The sequence below is a fragment of the Hyla sarda genome, chromosome 1 (genome assembly GCF_029499605.1).
Source record: "Hyla sarda isolate aHylSar1 chromosome 1, aHylSar1.hap1, whole genome shotgun sequence".
In the NCBI taxonomy this organism is placed as follows: Eukaryota; Metazoa; Chordata; class Amphibia; order Anura; family Hylidae; genus Hyla; species Hyla sarda.
In genome coordinates, this window is record NC_079189.1 from 457,191,597 (window position 1) to 457,214,262 (window position 22,666).

The window sequence follows — 22,666 nt, forward strand, 5'->3', positions numbered from 1 at the left end:
ATCTTTATCCTTCCAGTACTTATCAGCTGCTGTATGCTTCATAGGACGTTCTTTTTTATTTTTTTATTTTCTGTCTGACCACAGTGCTCTCTGCTGATACCTCTGTCCATTTCAGGAACTGTTTAGAGCAGGAACAAATCCCCATAGCAAACCTATCCTGCTCTGTACAGTTCCTGACATGGACAGAGGTGTCAGCAGAGAGCACTGTGGTCAAACAGAAAAGAAATTCAAAAAGAAAATAACTTCCTGTGGAGCATACAGTACTGGAAGGATTAAGATTTTTTAATAAAAGTAATTTACAAATCTGTATAACTTTCTGGCACCAGTTGATTAAAAAACAAAAATTCCACTGAAGTATCCTTTTAATTATAAGATAGCAGCATGTTACCCGCTATAGTTTGAATTGAAATGTGCTCTGTCATCGAGATCCAACCCCGATTCAAACTCGATGTCTCACAAAAAATCCGCCCATGTGAATAAGCCCTTATAATGTTGAGGACAGGTCCTCTTTTAAAGGACCTGTGCAGATAGTCTTGCATTATTATGATGTGCGCAAAAAAGCAGGGAAATCGGTGGCAGTTTTTACCCTAAAAAACACGCAAGACAAAAACCTCAGTGGATTCCCAGTCTCATAAGAAAATTTATATAATCATAATATATATATATATATATATATATATATATATATATATATATATATATATTATATACATACACACACACAGTTAGGTCCCTAAATATTGAGATATCGACACAATTCTAAAAATGTTTGACTCTGTACACCACCTCAATGGATTTGAAATGAAATTACCAAGATGTGCTTTAACTGCAAATTGTCAGATTTAACCCCTTCAGGACGCAGGGCGCATTTTATTTATTAATTTTTTCACTAGAATGCAGGTGTTACCCTAAATTTTTTCATTTTCACAAGGAGAAATAGGAAAAAAGCCCCCCAAAATTTGTAACCCCAGTTCTTCTAAGTAAGTACATACCCCATATGTGGATGGCCACATGTGTCTACAAAGCCCCCATAGTGCCAGAACAATGGACCCCCCCCACATGTGACCCCATTTTGGAAACTACACCCCTCATATAATGTAATAAGGGGTGCAGTGAGCATTTATGCCCCACAGTTGTCTGACAGATTTTTGGAACAGTGGTCCATGAAAATGAAAAATTGAATTTTTCGTTTGCCCAGCCCACTGTTCCAAAGATCTGTCAAAAGCCAGTGGGGCATAAATGCTCACTGCACCCCTTATTAAACTCTGTGAGGGGTGTAGTTTCCAAAATGTCACGGGGTGCTTTGTAAATGCACAAGGCCCCCTTCTATGCCAACCAAATTCTCTCTCCAAAAGCTCAATGGCGCTCCTTCTCTTCTGAGCATTGTAGTGCGCCAGCAGAGCACTTGACGTCCACACATGGGGTATTTCCATATTCAGAAGAAATTTGGTTACAAATTTTGGGGGGCATTTTCACATATAACCCGTTGTAAAAATGTAAAATTTGGGGGGGAAACCAGCATTTTAGTGAAAAAAAATAAATTTATTTACACATCCAAATTTAACAAAAAGTCGTCAAACACCTGTGGGGTGTTAAGGCTAACTGGACCCCTTGTTACATTCCGTGAGGGGTGTAGTTTCCAAAATAATATGCCATGTGGGGGTTTTCTTGCTGTTCTGGCACCACAGGGGCTTCCTAAATGTGACATGCCCCCCAAAAACCATTTCAGGAAAAACTCACTCTCCAAAATCCCATTGTCGCACCTTCCGTTCTGAGCCCTCTAGTGCACCCACGGAATGCTTCACATACACATGAGATATTTCCTTACTCGAGAAAAATTGGGTTACAAATTTTTACAGTGATTTCTCTCCTTTTACCTCTTAAAAATTAAAAAACTGGGTCTACAAGAACATGCGAGTATAAAAAAAATGAAGATTTTGAATTTTTTGCTTCACTTTGCTGCTATTCCTGTGAAACAAATAAAGGGTTAAACACACTGAATGTCATTTTGAATACTTTGAGGGGTGCAGTATTTATAATGGGGTAATTTACAGGGTATTTCTAATATGAAAGCCCCTCAAATCCACTTCAAAACTGAACTGGTCCCTGAAAAATTCATTTTGAAAATGTTGTGAAAAATTTGAAAATTGCTGTTGAACTTTGAAGCCCTCTGGTGTCTTCTAAAAGTAAAAACATGTTAACTTTATAATGCAAACATAAAGTAGACATATTGTTTATGTGAATCAATATATAATTTATTTGGGATGTACATTTTCCTTATAAGCAGAAAGTGGTCAGATGTGCAAACAATGCTCGGGTCCTTAAGGTGAAAATGGGCTGGGTCTTTAAGGGGTTAAGGGTTCTGTGTTGATAAGATGTGCCCTTTAAAACCAGTGCGCACATTTACAGCAAAGATATTAAGAAATTAAAAATTATGTTTAGCTCACAAAAAAAAAACTCCACACATACTTTGAAACTCATAAAGTGCAGAGAGGATAAGATATGCTGGCGTAGCTCCAACACTCACAGATGCATTAGCCCCATCAATAAAACATCACCACAGACAGCAACTTTATTACATTCTGTGCCTGTATCATTCATGCCTCTGTCACCACTAGTCTACAGCCACAAATAGCATCTTATCATCCTGCTGCAGCAGCACACACTGTAAACCAACCATCATTTACACATCAGGCGCTGCCAAATAGCACCTATAAAAATACTTCCCTTATAAAACACGGCGGATGCTTATGTCACGCTTGACTAGAAGACATGTGCAGGCATAGGTTACCAAATGGAGCGAGGGAGATAAAAACATATACATGACCACAAGGCAGTGAATGGGACTGGGTTATTAATCATCAGTCCCCAAGTCAAATGGCATATTTATTCAGATTATGAAGTAAGAATCTGGGGATCAAGGTCTCTGATATTCAGGAAAATATTTTATTTATTTAAGTAATAAAATTTTAACAACAGTTGTATGTACCATGTAAAATAGTTTAAAACTTAACTGGTGGCACACAATGGCCCTGTGTGCCACCAGTTACATTTTAAACTATTTTATATGGTACATACAACTGTTTAAATATCATTACCTAAATAAAATATTGTCCTGAATATCCGAGACCTTGAGCCCCAGATTCTTACTTCATAATCTGCATTTTTTCTAGACACTGTGGGTATAGGTGTCAGCTGGGCGTCTCAGGTCTATTTGGGGATTAGTGTGACAAGAGCCTCTCCAATTGTGCACTTGGTGGCATGTTTATTCTATTAGAGTAAGGCTAAGTTTCCACTTGTTTTTTTCTGGCAGTTTTTGGAGATCTGCCACTGCAGTTTTTGAGCCAAAGCCAGAATTGTATTCAAAAGGAATAGGACATATAAAGAAAACTTACACTTCTCCTCCCTTATGGATCCACTTCTGACTTTGGCTCAAAAACTGCAGTGGCAGATATCCAAAAACTGCCAGAAAAAAACACCAAGTGGAAACTTAGCCTAAAGGAGACAAGTGGCTTCAGCACTTACCTGGTGCTGCGTATCTAGAAGGCAAATCATAATCACACAACTGATCATAGTCCAGAGCCTGGCAACGCAAGTAGAATTATTGATTTACACATGTAGGAAAAAAGAACTACATATAACAATAGAACAATTATTTTTCAGTACAGTTGTAAAATAAACTAGTTGAGTATTGTGGCCAATCCAGCCAAAACAAAGGATGCGCAACTTTAAAGGGATTTTTCCATCTTGTAAAGTCATTCCCTATCCACAGGATGGGGGACAACTATCTGTTTGCGAGAGGTTCAACCACTGGCGGACCCCCCTGATCTCTATAACAGACCAGAGACTACTGTTAGAATGTAGTGCAAGTCATGCATATGTGCCTCTTGTTCCAATCATTTTCTATGGGATCATAGAGTGTAAGCATAGTATACAAAAATGAATATCTAACTAGTCTCATACAAGCTCCATAGACTCAACAGAATAACTTAAAAAATAAAAAGGCAAAACATTATATTTTGGATATCCTGGATAGATGACAGCAAACTGGAAGATTTTCAAATTGAAGATGCTCAGCAAAGCAAATCTTTATGTAATCACCCTGAAATGCGTAGTCGGAGATAAAATCTACCATAACCCTCGGCCCAAACTCCATTGCTGCTCAAGAGCCTTTTCAAGTCAATCAAGTGGCTGGAGTGTAATTCTCTGAAGACAATAGTTGAATTAAGTGCAATGACGCCAAGAGAACACAAAATTATACAGTCAGAAATGAGTCAGAACCGTTACCGAGATAGTACATTACTGTGCAATTGTGGTCTAACAGATGATTTAGTGCAATAACCCCAAGTTGAGTACAACTGACTGGCCGGCAATGAATTATGGGAAGAGATTGATTTTTAATGAAGTGAGAATTGCAGAACAAGGGAACATTTACAACATATAAAAATCTGGAATGAAGGTTAACACTTACATATACATCTCTGCAAGTGAAACCATTCTAATAGAGTTTGTGAAGAAAGGAGAGCTCCTAATGTTAGAAACAAGAAAAACTACATAAGGTACTACTGCTCCCTAGTGGTCAAACAGTGAAATGCAGGAGATAAAATCTAAGGCTACATTGGGGCTGGTAAAGGGCATTCTTGTATGTGCAACAGCTGAAAAAAATACTGTACACGTGTCTGTGTTACTATTTGATAAACTGGCGTAAACGAAAAAATTCAAAACATCCATGAATTGGCATTAAAAATAGAGTAAACATTTTCTGAAATTGAGCCAAATTTATCAAAATAGCCTGAGCAGCTGCAATAAATTTGCAGCATTAAAGTCTAAAATTACACAACTTAAAAGGGTATTCAGGGCAAAAACATTTGATCCCCTATCCAAAAGCTAGGGGATAAGATGTCTGATCGCAGGGGGCCACTGGTGAGACCCCCCGCAATCTCCCTGCAGCACCCACATTCTATGCGGGTGCTGAATCTCCAGTTACGGAAACCTCTGGGTTTCTGGGACTGGGGACGTGACATCATGCCACGCCCCCTCCATTCATGTCACGTCCTCAGTCCCGGAAACCTGGAGGTTTCCGAAACTGGAGATTCAGCACCCGCATAGAATGCGGGTGCTGCAGGGAGATCGTGGGGGGTCTCAGAAGCGGGCGCCCCGCGATCAGACATCTTATCCCCTATCATTGGATAGGGGATAAGATCTTTTTGCCCAGAATACCCCTTTAACTATATATTAGACAGTATTAGTAAATCTGCCCCATTAACCTGATTTTATTAGTTCACCAATGTCGTTCGTGTATATTCACCTCTGGACATAATTTTAGTCTTACAACTTGGTAAATACAATAACAAAAACCATGTTTTATTGTAAGGTCATAGTTAAAAAATAGTATTTATAATAGAACTAGTGTAGCCAGGGGCAACACAACACTCAGGGCCCCCTGACCAGATAAAACAAGGGGCCCCTGTAAGACGCAACACCCCCATTCCGCCCAAATCCCTCCTCATGTCCCACCCCTACACACAAAAAAAATTATATATATATCACACATACACAGTACAGACCAAAAGTATGGACACCATCTCATTCAGAGTTTTCTTTATTTTCATGACTATGAAAATTGTAGATTCACACTGAAGGCATCAAAACTATGAATTAACACATATGGAATTATATACATAACAAAAAAGTGTGCAAATATGTCATATTCTAGGTTCTAGCCACCTTTTGCTTTGATTACTGCTTTGCACACTCTTGGAAGACCATTTCAGGTAACTACCTCTTGAAGCTCATCAAGAGAATGCCAACAGTCTTGAAGGAGTCCCCAGAGATGCTTAGCACTTGTTGGCCCTTTTGCCTTTACTCTGCGGTTGGGTTCAGGTCCGGTGACTGTGGAGGCCAGGTCATCTGGCGCAGCACCCCATCACTCTCCTTCTTGGTCAAATAGCCCTTACACAGCCTGGAGGTGTGTTTGGGGTCATTGTCCTGTTGAAAAATAAATGATGGTCCAACTAAACGCAAACCGGATGGAATAGCATGCCGCTGCAAGATGCTGTGGTAGCCATGCTGGTTCAGTATGCCCTCAATTTTGAATAAATCCCCAACATTGTCACCAGTAAAGCACCCCCACACCATCACACCTCCTCCTCCACACCAGCACACCTGTGAAGAGAAAACCATTTCAGGTGACTACCTCTTGAATCTCAACAAGAGAATGCCAAGAGTGTGCAAAGCAGTAATCAAAGCAAAAGGTGGCTACTTTGAAGAACCTAGAATATGACATACTTTCAGTTGTTTCACATTTTTTTTTATTATGTATATAATTCCACGTGTGTTAATTCATAGTTTTAATGCCTTCAATGTGAATCTACAATTGTCATAGTCATGAAAATAAAGAAAACTCTGAATGAGAAGGTGTGTCCAAACTTTTGGTCTGTACTGTATATTATTTATATATATATATATATATATATATATATATATATATATATATATATATACATACACACACACACACATATATATACATACACTAGCTGAATACCCAGCGTTGCCCAGTTTTTCCTTCCTCATCCTTCCGTCCTCCTATCCCGTCCTCCTATCTAGACCTCCTATCCCGTCCTCATATCCCGATCTCCTTTCTCGTCCTCTTATCTCAACCTCCTATCCCGACCATCCCCTCCTCCTATTTTGACCTATCTCAACCTCCTCTCTCGACCTCCCATCCCGTCCTCATATCCCGACCTGTAATATGTGTACCAGGTATTGAAATATCTCCAGCCGTACGTAAGTTATGTGAGAACATACATTTCCCATTGATTTGCATGGGACATTAAACAAAAAACCCAACCCTCACAAATGGGGGTAGTTAAGGGTTAAATTAACTATCCTATATTTTAAGTGGACATATAAGTAAGATGTGACCAAGTATTATCGAAATATCTCCAGCCGTTTGGAAGTTATGCCGTGACATATATTTTCCACAGACTTGTATGGGACTTTAAACAAAAACCCAGACCCTGGCAAATGGGGGTGAGTAAGGGTTAAATCACCTATCCTATGTTTGTTGTTGACATATTAGTAACATGTGTGCCAAGTTTCATGTTAATATCTTTAGCCATTTGGAAGTTTTTGTGGAACATACATACACACACACACACACACGTTGAGTTTTATATATATATATATATATATATTTATTTATATAGCGCCTACAGATTCCGCAGCGCTTACAATTATGGGGTACAAACAAAGACAAGTATCAGACATAATATTACACAATAACTATTCAAACAAGAGGTGTGGGGATATGTTGAGGATATGTTGAGGCCAATTAGAGAATGTTATAGGCCTGTCTGAAGAGATGTGTTTTTAGGCCACGTTTGAAACTATGGATGTTGTTGTTGAGTCTGAGGGATAGCATTCCAGAGAACCGATGCAGCACGAGTGAAGTCTTGGAGACGGGAGTGAGAAGTTCGGATTATAGAATATGTTAGTGTGAGATCATTAGCAGATCGGAGAGAACGTGTAGGATGGTAGACAGAGGAGATGTAGGGAGGTGCAGCATTGTGGAGAGCTTTGTGTGTGAGACTGAGGATTTTGTACTGTATTCTGGACTGAATTGGTAACCAGTGCCTGCTGCCCGGGAGTTATGGTAGTACCACATACAGAGATGGAAATGTCAGGGTAAGGTACAGTCTCAGTTGATTGAGAAAAAACAAGAAGTTCTGTTTTAGAAAGATTTAGTTTCAGATATAAAGAGGACATGATGTCTTAGATGGCAGAGAGACACTCACTGGTATTCTGTAGGAGTGCAGGGGTTTTGTTGGAGGAAGAGGTATAGAGTTGGGCGTCATTAGCATAGAGGTGGTACTGGAAACCAAATCTACTTATTGTTTTTCCAATGGGGGATGTGTAGAGTGAAAAGAGTAGAGGACCCAGGACCGATCCCTGGGGAACCCCGACAGCAAGGGGAAGAGGAGAAGAAGTAGAGCCAGAAAACGAGACGCTAAAGGAGAGGCCAGAGAGATAGGAGGAAAACCAGGCGAGAGCAGAGTCCTTGAGACCGATTGAGCGGAGACTACTGAGGAGGAGTTGGTGATCCACAGTGTCAAAAGCCGCAGACAGGTCCAAGAGAATCAGTAAAGATAAATTTCCATTTGATTTGGCCGTCAGAAGATCGTTAGTGACTTTGGTTAGAGCCGTTTATGTGGAGTGAAGGGAGCGGAAACCAGACTGTAAGGGGTCAAGGAGAGAGTTCTCGGAGAGATAGCGGATAAGGCGGGAGTAGACCAAGCGTTCCAGGAGTTTGGAGATAAAGGGGAGATTTGAGACGGGTCGATAGTGGGCTGCTCAGGATGGGTCCAGAGATGGTTTTTTCAATAGTGGGGTTATGATAGAGTGTTTGAAGGAGGAGGGAAAGACCCCAGAAGAGAGGGAGAGGTTAAAGATTTTAGTTAGGTGACAGCTGATAGCAGGAGACAGAGACTGGATGAGGTGTGAAGGCATGGGGTCTCTAGAGCAGGTAGTGGGGCGTGCGGAGGAGAGGAGCCTGGAAACCTCATCCTCCGTTACAGACTCAAAAACTGAGAGTGATGAAGAGGAGACGTGGCTGGGAATTGGATCAGAACTTTTAGGGGACTGGGAGAGGATTTCATCACGAATGTCATCGATTTTAGTTTTGAAGTATTTGGCCAGGTCTTCAGCACAGAGATCAGTGATTGGGGTCTGTACTTTAGGCTGAAGGAGAGAGTTGAACGTGTCAAAAAGGCGTTTTGAGTTGTTAGACAGAGAGGAGATGAGGGAGGTAAAATATGTTTGTTTGGCGAGATGAAGAGCGGAGTAATAGGATTTAAGCATGAATTTATAGTGCAGATAGTCTGAAGAAGTCTTAGTTTTCCTCCACAGACGTTCAGCACACCTAGAGCATCGCCTGAGAAAGCGGGTTGTCGGCGTATGCCAGGGTTGCTGCCGTCTGTGTCGGGAGGTTCGTGTTTTAGAGGGTGCCATTTGATCCAGGGTAGACTTTAGGGTGCCATGGTAATGTTTGGCTGCTAGATTAGGGCAGGAGAGAGAAGAGATTGGTGATAGTGAAGATTGTAGAATGTCTATCAATTGACTGGTGTTTATGGCACGCAGGTTTCTGTAAGTGTACAAGGTTAGAGTGTCTGAAAGAGGATAGGAGTTACTGATAGAGAAAGAGAGAAGGTTGTGGTCAGAGAGCTCAAAAGGAGAATTAGTGAATTTAGAGACAGAGCAAAGTCTAGAGAAGATCAAGTCCAGTGTATTCCCATCCTTGTGTGTGGGAGAGTCAGTAAGCTGTGAAAGGGCAAAGGAGGAGGTTAGAGACAGAAGCCGAGAGGTAGAAGAGGAGATTGGGGTATCAATGGGGATATTAAAATCACCCATGATGAGTGTAGGTGTTTCTGAGGAAAGAAAGTGAGGGAGCCAGGTGGCAAAATGATCCAGGAACATTTGGGGAGGACCAGGAGGACGATAGATGACTGCCACTCTGAGAGACAATGGGCAGAAGAGCCTGAGGGTGTGGACCTCAAAAGAGGGAAACATGAGGGAAGGTAATGGGGGGAGGACTTGAAAAGTGTATTGTGGGGCTAGAAGCACCCCAAATTCTCCACCATGCCTGGTGTCAGATCTGGGGGTATAGGAAAAGTGAAGGTCACCATAAGATAAAGCAGCGAGAGAAGCAGTGTCAGAAGGTTGTATCCATGTTTCTGTGAGAGCCAGCAGATTAAGAGAATTAGTGAGAAATAAGTCATAAATCTGGGTGAGCTTATTGCACACAGATCGAGAGTTTAGAAGAGCACAGTTAAAGATTGTAGTGGTTCCGGAAGAGGCAGGTAGTGTAGAGCAAATATTCGTGAAAGGTGGGCCAGGGTTAGGAGCAATGTCCCCATCAGCTAAAAGCAGAAGAAAGAAGAGGGAGAGCAGATGGCTTGGTGAAGTGATGGAGCGACTTCTGTGCTGTACCATGGAATGAGGTGACTTTGGGTGGTTTATGATGGTGAGCAGTGCATGCGAGCAATACATAGGTGAGGGAAGGAGGCATGGACAGATGTATATGGAGTCCACAGGAGAAAACGGTGGGGGATAGAAGAGAAAATGTATCGCAATGATGTAAGTAATAAGTGAGTGCATGTTTGTTTTTTTCTGAAAAAGAGTGACTAACTTTTGTAGTTATAATGTTGAGTTAGTTCCCTTTTGTTCAATTCTGGTATAATTCTTGATGTCACACTTAAGAAGCACTTTAGATGGCAGTTTTAGATGGCATATTTGAATGTCTCCAGACCTAAGGTCTAAAAGACCTATAGCCTCTAATATATAGTGCTAGGCTAAGCCAGAAGATTGGCAGAGGAGTGCAATCAGGTGTGAAAAAGGGTGGGGAGCAATAAAAATTAGGGAAGAAAGTTAAGAAAAATTAAACAGTTTGGGATCACTCAGGGGAAATAAATTGTGATCAAACAAAATAGAAACACTTGCCAGATAACAGTAATAAATATACATGACAATGCAATGGGGGAATGGGAGTACACATTCACAAGATGAGTGACATACCAGGTTGATTATTTAAATACAGCTAAACACCTATGCAGTGGTGAGAACAAATGATGGTGGTAGTTGTTCAAGAGATGAATATATACACACACACACACACACACACACAGTCAGGTCCATAAATATTGGGACATCGACACAATTCTCACATTTTTGACTCTATACACCACAATGGATTTGAAATTAAACAAACAAGATGTGCTTTAACTGCAGACTGTCAGCTTTAATTTGAGGGTATTTACATCGAAATCAGGTGAGCGGTGTAGGAATTACAACAGTTTGCATATGTGCCTCCCACTTGTTAAGGGACCAAAAAAGTAATGGGGCAGAATTTTAATCATAAATCAAACTTTTAAATACTTGGTTGCAAATCCGTTGCAGTCAATTGCAGCCTGAAGTCTGGAACGCATAGAAATCACCAGACATTTCTGGGTTTCATCCCTGGTGATGCTCTTCCAGGCCTGGTCTGTCTGGTGATCCAGGACAGTGACCTGGATCCCCAGCAGCAGCGGCGGGCTCTTTACCCGGCCAGCCCCTTGTACCACGTCCGAACAGAACAGCCAGTCAGTCTGCCCGAGTGTAGCCCATGACTACGATTGTTCCTAGTGCGGCATTGTTTTGCAAATGACATCCAAGTTGCTTGTCAGATTTTGTATATTTTTGAGCATCTAACATTGTATGTTTGTATAGTCTGTATTGTACAGTGTTAACGCAAACTGTGCACCTGTGCCATCCGTCAGGTGGTTCACATTAACTCTTTACAATAGGTCAGGTCTCTCACATGACTTATTTAAACAAGGCCATGTTTTTATGTTTCAGGTGTGACAAAGGGTGCCATTTATACTTGAAAAGCGCAAACTTTTTCATCTACTGCTTTTTTGTATCCTGCATGCTTGATAACGCAATACATTTTAAGAGTTTATCTGTAATTTTCTGTGCTTGATTTGCTTCTACATTTGTCTCTGCATATGGTGCTGCCCGGCAGCATCTGTGTGCATGGAATTTATGGGGTGAACTAAAGTTTTGTTACTTTTTAAAAATACTGTATATCATGTATCTTGTTCTGAACCTGATCCCTAAGAGCTTATCTTAGTTCCAGAAATGCAGTAATAAGACTCAGTTTTTTCCCTACATGGGATTACATCTCTGGCACCAGCTACTGCTTGGCAGCCTCCAGCTATGGCTCATAAAGAGACATTTGGGTAACAGGAGTAGATCAGTGAAATTACTCAGTAAATGATCCATTGATGAAAAAGATTCCTTGATATGAGTTTGTGGTCTCTCTTTACTTCTAACAAACTGTTTTATATAACTACACCAAGGAATTCTGGCTCACATTTAGACTGTAGTATATTCTGGTAGGTTCGTGCAATACAGAAGTTCTGAGAATGAAAGCATTGCTCTAGAATTAAATCAACCTATATAGGATACAAGGGCAGAGTTAAGACACTGTCTAAAACAAAAACCTGTCCTGATTTAACCCACGATGTACGAGAAAACAGAGAATGAAATGCAAGTTCTAAGAGGGTATATAGATTCAAGTGTGGCGACTTTGCTGTGCGGATTCTACAGTGCAAATGTGCGACCATAAATACACTGGTACAATACATATGGATGGGGTTTTAAAAGTCACATCCACACATAGGAGAAAAATATCTAGACAGAAATGAGAGCCTGCTGCAGATTTTTAAATACAGAGCGTGCCCAGTCTTAGGCAGACAGCTGTTAATTTTCACTATGGATTTCACTCACTTCAATGGATAAGGTAAAATCCACAGCACAAAATTCTTCAAAGAAAAAAAAAAAAACACAACAGCAAGCAACATGTGGATTTTGCACTGGAATTGTTATGACAGTATGGCAAATTTTTTTTGGCATATTTCCCGAAGATATATTACTCACATTTAATAGAATAAATTACTCTCCAATGTCAGCTCTTAACAACAATGTTTAAAGGGGTACTCCGGTGAAAACCTTTTTTCTTTTAAATCAATTGGTGGCAGAAAGTTAAACATATTTGTAAATTACTTCTATTAAAAAAATCTTAATCCTTGCACTACTTATTAGCTGCTGAATGCCACAGAGGAAATTCCTTTCTTTTTGGAACACTGCTGACATTACGAGCACAGTGCTCTCTGCTGACATCTCTGTCCATTTTAACAACCGTGCATAGCAGATGTATGCTAAGGGCAGCATGGTGGCTCAGTGGCTAGCACTGCTGCCTTGCAGTGCTGGGGACTTAGGTTCAAATCCCACTAAGGACAACAATAAATGAAGTGTTATTATTATTATAATAACGTCGGCAGAGAGAACTGTGCTCGTGAAGTCATCAGAGAGCATTCCAAAAAGAAAATTATTTCCTCTGTAGTATTCAGCAGCTAATAAGTACAGGAAGGATTAATATTTTTTAATAGAAGTAATTTACAAATATGTTTAACTTTCTGCCACCAGTTGATTTAAAAGAAAAAAGGTTTTCACAGTAGTACCCCTTTAATACTGTTGCTATATGGAAGCTGATATGAATGGGTTCCAATACTCCTGTTAGCCTATTTTATTGAAAGAGAACTTGGTAGGTCCTTGACACCTCACATATTGGCCCAAGGACCAGACAGGTGAGGAGAACAGAGTTCACTGATATTACATATAGCAAAAAAGGACCTTTAAACCGTGGTATAACACGGTTCTAGGTCCGGTCAGAAAACCGTATTCAGAGAAAAATGAGACAACCGGAGTCAGCGTTTGACTCCGGTCGGCTCATTGAAATGAATGGGGTTCGGACTGGATCCGGCTGGGATGCGGGAGCAGACGGTTTTCGCCCCTCCCAACCGGATCCAGCAAGCGAACACTACAATAGTGTGAAAGCACTCTTAGTCCATTCAATTTATTGCACATATTGCTTTTACAGCTAATCCCAGAACAAGGCTTTCATTCTCATAACTTCAATGTTTAGACCCATACTGCCTTTGTTAAGCACAGACCTGCACGCTTCCTTAGGCGTTGAAAAGCTGCAGTTTGTAATTTATGGAATTGCAAAAAATTGAAATCTGGAATAGACTGAAGTCTGCTGGAGCATCTTTTTTGAACTGTATAAAGTGAAGGCGGATACCTCTCAGCTAGCCCCATGAAGAAAACATTGGAGTGGTGCAGTCCCTGCTGTATTTTTGTACAGCAATGCAGCGGTTTAGGGATGCTCAACATGCTCTCGTCAGGCTTTCAAGCCATTCCCAGCAGGAGAAGTTGTTTTTGTTCTTAGACTGTTAAGCTAATGAGGGTCTAGACCAATGTTTCCCAACCAGGGTGCCTCCAGATGTTGTAAAACTACAACTGCCAGCATGCCTGGACAGCCTTTGGCTGTCCAGGCATGCTGGGAGTAGTAGTTTTGCAACATCTGGAGGCACCTTGGTTGGGAAACACTGGCCTATACTATTAACTAGGTGGTCCCCGATGCTCAGTTCTCAGGGGCATGCCCAGTAAACAGCAGTGATGACCGCCCTTTTGAACATTTGCAAACTGAAAACAATGCCCATAGGCTGTCAAGGGACCTGTATATGTAATTCCTCAATACAAAATTGTAAATGTGAATTCGAACAACTGTTCTCTTTAACAAAAAACAAAAAAATGCCATCAAAATTGTTGCTTTTTTTTCTCCACTAATAGACAATAGACAAACATATCAAACGGCTTGCAATAGACAAACATATCTGTTCAGTTGCTTTATCAATTATGGTTAACAAAATAAAGTTCATGTAACCATATTCATGTAAACATTTATTAAAAACTTTAAAGGAATTTCTCCTTTTAAAGCTCAGAAAGAAAAAACCTGCAATAAACACAAAAGTAACATATTGACTTTGGCTGTATTCCTACATCCTGGCCATACAGTCACACCTCTGTAATGTGAAAGAATTATGTTTACTTTGTAAACAGATAGTCACTGTAAAAATATAGGTGTGTGAAAAGTACAACAAATGCACTCTGAGTACGTAAACATGGGTCATAAAACCACAGGGATAGGCTAACATGTGGCAAATCTGCTTAAAATTGCCCTATTCTGATTGGATAATCATTTTTTATTATGCAGTAATCTGTACCGTCTGTTTTGGATTAGAGGAGAGTTTTTGATAACTTTTTATTTCTTTTTCTGATTAATGAGGAGACAAAAAATTGTCAATTCTGGTTTCCTCGCTCTACTAGTAGAGTCTGCCTAATGCAGGCTGTATTAGCAGGTCTTACCATGGCAGGCATGAGGGCCTTCAGAACTCTCACAAGCTCGCTCATGTAATCAGTGACTGAAGTGGGACACCTCCATGAGAATGGTAATAAAAGAAAAAAGTGCTGCCTAGACATGCAGAGCGCAACCTTACCATAATCGCACTATCCACAGGATAGGCCATCTGTAGTTGATCGGCAAGGTGCACAGCAATGGCACCCAGATGCATGCAGAAGCTAAATTTACTGTGGCTTAGCTCCCATTCGCACAAAATAAAAAACCTGACATCTAGGTTTTACCATTCCTCTTGTCAATAGGGTATGTGCCTACACAGTATCACTCTGTTAGTTATTAAAACAGACATTCTGCAATTGTGAATTAACCCCCCCCCCCCCCCCAAAATCTGTGTAAAGCTCAAAAGAGGTTATTTAGAATGTAAAAAACAAACAAAAAAAGTCATGTCCTATCCTCAGAATAGGCTACCAATATTAGATTGGTGGCGGTCTGACTCATGGCACCCCTGCTGATTTCACTGTTTTAAAAGGTACCACAATGTTTAAGCAAGCTTCTTGGCCTCTTCAGTGTCTAATTGCAATTGCTGTATGTTTAGAAGCGGTGGTGCAAGGACCTGCAGTGTTTTTCTGTTCAAGTGAACAGGACAATACTGCAGTTTCGTGCAATGCTGCTTCAAACAGCTGATTAGAAGGGTTGCTGTGGATTGTACTCCCGTCAATTTAACCCCTTAAGAACCACAGGTTTTTCAGTTTTTGCACTTTCGTTTTTTCCTCCTCAACTTTTAAAAATCATAACCCTTTCAATTTTGCACCTATAAATCCATATGAGGACTTATTTTTTGCTCCACCAATTCTACTTTGCAGTGATATCAGTCATTTTACCCAAAAATCTACGGCGAAACAAAAAAAAAAAAAAAAAAATCATTGTGCGACGAAATTTAAGAAAAAAACCACATTTTGTAACTTTTGGGGGCTTCCGTTTGTAGGCAGTAAATTTTTCAGTAAAAATGACATCTTCTCTTCATTCTGTAGGTCCATACGATTAAAATGATACCCTACTTATATAGGTTTGATTTTGTCGTACTTCTGGAAAAAATCATAACTACATGCACGAAAATTTATACATTTAAAATTGTCATCTTCTGACCCCTATAACTTTTTTATTTTACCGCTTATGGGGTGGTATGAGGGCTCATTTTTTGCGCCGTGATCTGAAGTTTTTAGCGGTACCATTTTTGTATTGATCAGACTTTTTGATTGCTTTTTATTCATTTTTTCATGATAGAAAAAGTGACCAAAAATACGTTATTTTGGACTTTTGAATTTTCTTGTGCGTACGCCATTGACCATGCGGTTTAATTAATGATATATTTTTATAGTTCAGACATTTACGCACGCGGCGATACCACATATGTTTATATTTATGTTTATTTAAATGTTTTTTTTTTATGGGAAAAAGGGGGGTCCCTTTTATTAGGGAAAGGTTTAAATGACATTTATTAACTTTTTTTTTACACTTTTTTTTTTTGCAGTGTTATAGGTCCTATAGGGGGCTATAACATTGCACACACTGATCTTATACCCTGTTCACTGCAAAGCCATAGCTTTGCATTGATCAGTGTTATCGGTGGTCGATTGCTCAAGCCGGCTTGGATAAATCAATCGCCGAAGGGACACACCGGAGGAAGGTAAGAGGACCTCCGCTCGTGTCCCAGCTGATCAGGACACCGCATTTTCACTGCGGTGGTCCCGATCAGCCCCACTGAGCAGCCGGGCAGCTTTCACTTTCGTTTTAGACGCAGCGTTCAACTTTGAACGTCGAGTCTAAAGGGTTACTAGCACGCGGCACCACGATCGTTGCCGCGCGCTATTAGCCCCGGGTCCCGGCTTCAGATACATGCCGGGACCGACCCAATAATACACGGGGTCACCGCGTGACCCCGCGTTACATCGCGGGAGCCGGCCAAGGACGTAAATATACGTCCTTGGTCGTTAAGGGGTTAACATTACACCATCAATTACTATAGGATCAAAAAGTTTCATTTAACTTACATTTACTCCAAAATCTGGGGATGTGGCACTCCAAATTGCCCCAATACTTGCAGCAGCCAGCATAGCTTCTAGTGTCTGTATGCAGTTTGGAAGGTAGCCTAAGGGGGTAAAAAAAGAAAGTTTTGCTTTAATCTAAGTTGCACGTTTTAATCCTAAAAAATCATTTAAATGGCTTTCTTTTAGGCAAATATAATACTTTAGTATCTATTTTCCTGCGCTCACATTCTTACCCGCCCACTCAGATCTTTAAGCCCTGCTGTGGTTGTTTTTCCTTTTTCTGATGACGTTTAGCCTTGTGATTGGCTAAGTGGGAAGCAGGACATTATTAAAAGGAAAAGGGACAGGAACACAGCGGGGACGAGAAGATCTGACAGCAGCAGTGGCAGGTGAGGTAAGTATGCAGCTTCGTTTCTTTTAATGCACAGGAAGGCAGATTAGAGTATTAGATATACCTCGAAAACCCCTTTAAATGGGTATTCTAGGGTTTATTAATTTTTAACTGCCTGTTATGCAGAGTTATGTCAGTATTAGGGCTGGTTCACATCACGTTTTCTCCCATACGGAAGCGCATACGGCAGGGGGGAGCTAAAACCTTGCGCTCCAGTATGCCTTTCTATGCGCTCCCGTATGTAATTCATTTCAATGAGCCGGCCGGAGTGAAACGTTTTGTCCGGTTGGCTCATGGCATAAAAATGAGCCAACCGGACAAAACGTTTCACTCTGGCCGGCTCATTGAAATGAATTACATACAGGAGCGCATACCAAAGCATACGGGAGCGCGAGGTTTTAGCTCTCCCCTGCCGTATGTGCTCCCGTATGGGAGAAAACGTGATGTGAACCCAGCCTTACATTTATTTGCTTTACTCATCTCCATTGGATTGTCCACTTTTTGATGTTTCTATGGTCCCTCCAGGTTCAGTATTCGCGGCGGTATAGATGACTTGTCTTGAGCATTTTGCGCAATCCTGTTTGGCTCGAGAAAATGGCGGATCACAGGGGGCTTGGCTTCTTTTTGTCTTCCTTCACAAGCCAGCCCCCTGATGGCGTGTGCTCCATCTGGACGTACCAATGTTCCGGCGTCACATGTTCTCAGCAGTCTTCCAAATGCTGGGCCACAGTGAGCACTGGCACGTGTGGACGGAATGCATATGTCATCAGTGGGCTGGCTTGTCAGGAAAGACAAGACCAGGCCAAGCCCCTTTTGAACAGCTGTTGTCTTGAGCCAAACAGGATTGCAGGATAGGCTCGAGACAATAGTCATTTATACCGCCACGAATGCTGAACCTGGGGGGACCATAGAAACATCAAAAAGTGGACGATCTGCCAGAGATCAGTAAAACAAGTAAATGTATGATTGACATAACTCTGCATAACGGGCACGATAGATAAAAGTAAATAAATCCTGGAATATCTCTTTAATGACATGTATTTTCTGGAGTTGATCCAATTGACAGAGTTTAAAAAAACAAACAAGCAACAACAAATAAAAAAGTAATATGCATTTTAGCATTCCCAGTCAGTCCAATGTCTAATTCTATTATTAGTGTTGCTGAATTTATCTAGCAGCTGCTTATTTTATTATACTCATCTGGCTTATTCTGAAATTGAACAAAATTGAACAGAAATAGCATTTGATGTCAGTAGTAAAGCTGTAATGAGGTCTCTGGAGAAGAAATGCACTTACTTACAATCTGTGCTTGAATTTTCCTTTTACATATACAGCATGTTGCTATATGATGGTCAAGCATGTATTGCTGCTACTTTGTATTATCTATGCCAGTGTTTCCCAACCAGGATGCCTTCACCTGTTGCATGCCCGGCAGCCAAAATGTAGTTTTGCTACAGCTGGAGGCACGCTGATTGGGAAACATTTGTCTAACCTTCCCAAAACTTTGTAATATTATTATGACCAGTCTACATTAATCAATTATGTTTCAGGAGGGGGGGGGGGGGGTTAGTAAGAAAGTTGTATTATTTACTTAAAGGGGTACTCCGGTGAAAAACCTTTTTTCTTTTAAATCAACTGGCTCTGGAAAGTTAAACAGATTTGTAAATTACTTCTATTAAAAAATCTTAATCCTTCCTGTACTTATTAGTTGCTGAATACTACAGAGGAAATTCTTTTCTTTTTGGAATGCTCTCTGATGACATCACGAGCACAGTGCTCTCTGCAGACGTTATTATAATAATAAGTCTTTATTTATTGTTGTCCTTAGTGGGATTTGAACCCAAGGCCCCAGCACTGCAAGGCAGCAGTGCTAACCACTAAGCCACCATGCTGCCCTTAGCATACATCTGCTATGCACGGTTGCTAAAATGGACAGAGATGTCAGCAGAGAGCACTGTGCTCGTGCTGTCATCAGTGTTCCAAAAAGAAAGGAATTTCCTCTGTAGCATTCAGCTGCTAATAAGTACTGGAAGGATTAAGATTTTTTAATAGAAGTAATTTACAAATATGTTTAACTTTCTGGCACCACTAACAGATGTGTCCGACAGCAGCATTATCTCCTCTACCTGCTGAGAACACGTATATGCTAAATATGCAAGTGTACGGAAAGGCATCAGGAGCGATACTTGTTGGCGATACTTATGTGCATGGCCAGCCATAAGTCATATCTGTGAAATAACTTAATATTTGTAGGTTAAGGCTCTCACTCTGGAGACCTACCAAAATTGCTTCTGGAAATTAAAGGGAAACTGACAGCCTGTTCACCCGCACTAAACCCAATATACTGGGATATATTGCTGGTATCCAGTAATAAATCAGTGGTCACTTTAATTGGTTGCCCAGTTGCGCTGTTATGCCTGTTTAATCCACTGCTATTGCGCTGCTGTGTGCAGTGGAGGAGGGGAGCTTGCTCGCCGAGCTCTCCCACCACCTCAATATTTACAGCCTGGCCGCCCCCATGATGAATATGCAAATGTCTTTGTGAGAGCCTGCCGGGGGTGACACCCAGAAGGCAGCGGCGCATGATCTCTGCTTAGCGAGCAGAGCGCTTACCCCCAGCAGGCTCACACATCATAATGACGTGAAAGTGAAGACATTTGCTTATTCATCACGGGGGGGGGGCAGTCAGTGAATATTGAGGAGGCAGAGGAGCTCAGCGGGCTGGCACCCTGTCTCCATTGTGCACAACAATAGCAATGGATTTAAAGACCGTCATAACTCCGCAACCAATTAACCCATTTTCATGTTTTCGTTTCTTCCTCCTTTCCTTTTAAAATCCACAACTTTATGTTTTTCAACCCACAGATCCATATGAGGGCTTGTTTCTTGACCATTCGTTCTTTGTAATGACATCTTACGTTTTAACATAAAATGTACAGCGAAACCAAAAAATTATTAAATTTGTGGGTGGAAATTTATAAGAAAACTGCAATTTAGCAAATTTTGGGGGGTTTGGTTTTTACACAGTGCACTTTATGGTAAAAATGACACGTTATTTTTATTCTGTAGGTCAATACGATTAAAACAATACCCTATTTATATCGTTTTTCTATTATCGCACTACTTAAAAAAAAAAAAAAAAAAAACTTTTCAGAACAAAATTGGTATGCATATAAATTGTCCTCTTCTGACCCCTGTAACTTTCATTTTTCAGTATACAGGGATCTGTGACCGCTTATTTTTTGCACTGTGATCTGTAGTTTTTATTGGCAACATTTTTTTTGGTGGGACTTTGATCGTTTTTTATAATTTTAAAATTTTATCTATGATGTGATCAGTATTTTTAGTGTTTGGTATTTTACGCCTTTTACCATGCTGGATCATAAACATTATATCTTAAATAGTTTGGACATTTACGCACGCCGCAATACCATTTTGTAAAAATTGAAAAATAAGGGTAATTTGGGGAAGGAGTTTTTAAATAATTTTGGAGACTTTTTTTTTTTTTTAACACTTTTTAAGACTCCATAGGGGACTTTTATATGCAATCATTAGATTGCATTTACTGTAAAATGCTATGCCTATGGCATCGCAATATACAGTATGATCACCAATCCACTGATCTAGCTTGGCTAAGCTGGGCTAAATCAGTGAATCGGCGATCAGCGGCAGGAGGCAGGTAAGGGGAACCCTCCTCCGTCATTTTAGCTCACAGAACCCCCGCAAGTTTCATTTTAACTTTAGACACAGTGAATGTCATTGATAACGGTATCTAAAGGGTTTAAATGCCAGGTAGCGGCGGGATTGACGCTGCCCGGCATAAGCAGTGAGTGTGTGGCTACTGATAGTAGCATCTCCCGCGCAGCTCCTGTGCTCGCTTCAAAGCCACTAAAGTCCCTGCATCCTTAAAAGGGTCCCTAGACATCCTATCCCTTATCCAAGGATAGGGGATAAGATGTCTGATCGCGGAGGTCCCGCTGCTGGGGACTCCCGCGATCTCTCCTGCAAGTTCATTCTAGGAATGCTTATAGCTGTGTTTGTCAACTGACTTCTTGAGGGAGCCTTGAATGTGTCCCCTGACATCATCTAAGGGTTGTACATTAAAATCAGCCAGTGCTGGGTCAAGGGATAGGCAAACATGCATATGACTATTTCGCACAGCTGAATATGTGACCAGGGATTTTGGTTCTTGTTTTTAAAAACAATACATATGGAGGGGCCCATGTATAGATACAAATGTACAAACTTAGATAGCCTATTGCCCCATTAACAGGAAAGAAAATAAAGGGTATCTTCTGTCCTTTATGGCAGGTCAGAACACCAACTATAGGGGCACCTATGCCTGACCAGTATCACAGAGTAGGCAGCTTTAGCATGTGATGAGCCTTCTAGGAGCCACACACCAGTCACAAGACACCCCTAGAACTGCCAGTTAGGCATCACTTCTATATATTATTCACACAGATACTGATTGATTCTTTTATACACATAGATTGTAACTGATGTATATGGAAGGCATGTGCGGTAAAAATAAAGGTAGTGAAGTCTTGATCTGGTGACATACTCTCCTAACACAGTAGCTCTTGGTCATTGTACAGGTGATGACAATAACAGCACAGATTCTTAGCTAGAATAAAATAAAAGGTGGTAGCAGAAGAGAGATTTTAGTGATGACAGCAAAATAGCTAATGAGTAATCTCTTTCCTCTTCTCCGGTCACTTTATATAGTGAAGACTGCCGACTCCCACCATACTAGAAAATGTTGACAATTACCAACAACACGATCTCCAGTTTCGACTCCCATCTTCCTCATGGCAGCTGCATACAAAGCAACGTCTCTTCTCAGCTCTTCAAAAGTCACTTTTTCCACATTCTCCCTGCCTTCTTCTGAGGAAAATAATGAGATACGGCTCAGTATGATCACCATGGGAATGCCAAGTGCCTGGCAGAGGCAGACTTAATAAATAGCTAATGATAGGTAACCTGCAGCAGATAAACACAAATACATTATACTTTCTATTACTTAAAGGGGTATTCCGGGAATTTTTTTTATTTGACTATGCTACAGGGGCTGTAAAGTTAGTGTAGTTCATAATATAGTGTCTGTACCTGGGTGTGACTGTTTTCTCACAATTCTTCTGTGATTTTCACCCCAATATTTATCTTTAACAGCAAACAAAATGACTGTTGTCTCAGATTTTTCCCAGGCTGCAATGCGGCCGAGACCTGACTCACTAGTCAGCTGATGACAGGGAGCCTGTCTGCTTCAATCGGTGGAGGAATCAATCTGCAACTAATGCAACAGCTGTAGGCACCCTGGTCCACACAGGTCTTTTGAATGGATGCAGCTCATTTATGTTTCAATGAGTGGGGTGGCTGATGTGTGGGAGGGGGGGGGGGTAATGGAATTGTGGGATTTTTAGTAAA

The 22,666-nt window shown here is 40.8% G+C and overlaps 1 protein-coding gene across 3 annotated transcripts in view; it reads right to left on the bottom strand.

The window, feature by feature from the left end:
• Positions 1 to 22,666, bottom strand: part of AACS (acetoacetyl-CoA synthetase) — a 135,567-nt gene that overhangs the window by 78,661 nt on the left and 34,240 nt on the right. For all 3 annotated transcript variants that reach the window (XM_056533778.1, XM_056533771.1, XM_056533762.1), the window contains exons 4-5: positions 22,013 to 22,126; positions 16,852 to 16,949 (exon numbers count right to left, since the gene is read on the bottom strand). In XM_056533778.1, coding sequence (XP_056389753.1) covers positions 16,852 to 16,949; positions 22,013 to 22,126 — 212 coding nt within the window. The remainder of the gene's footprint in view (positions 1 to 16,851; positions 16,950 to 22,012; positions 22,127 to 22,666) is intronic.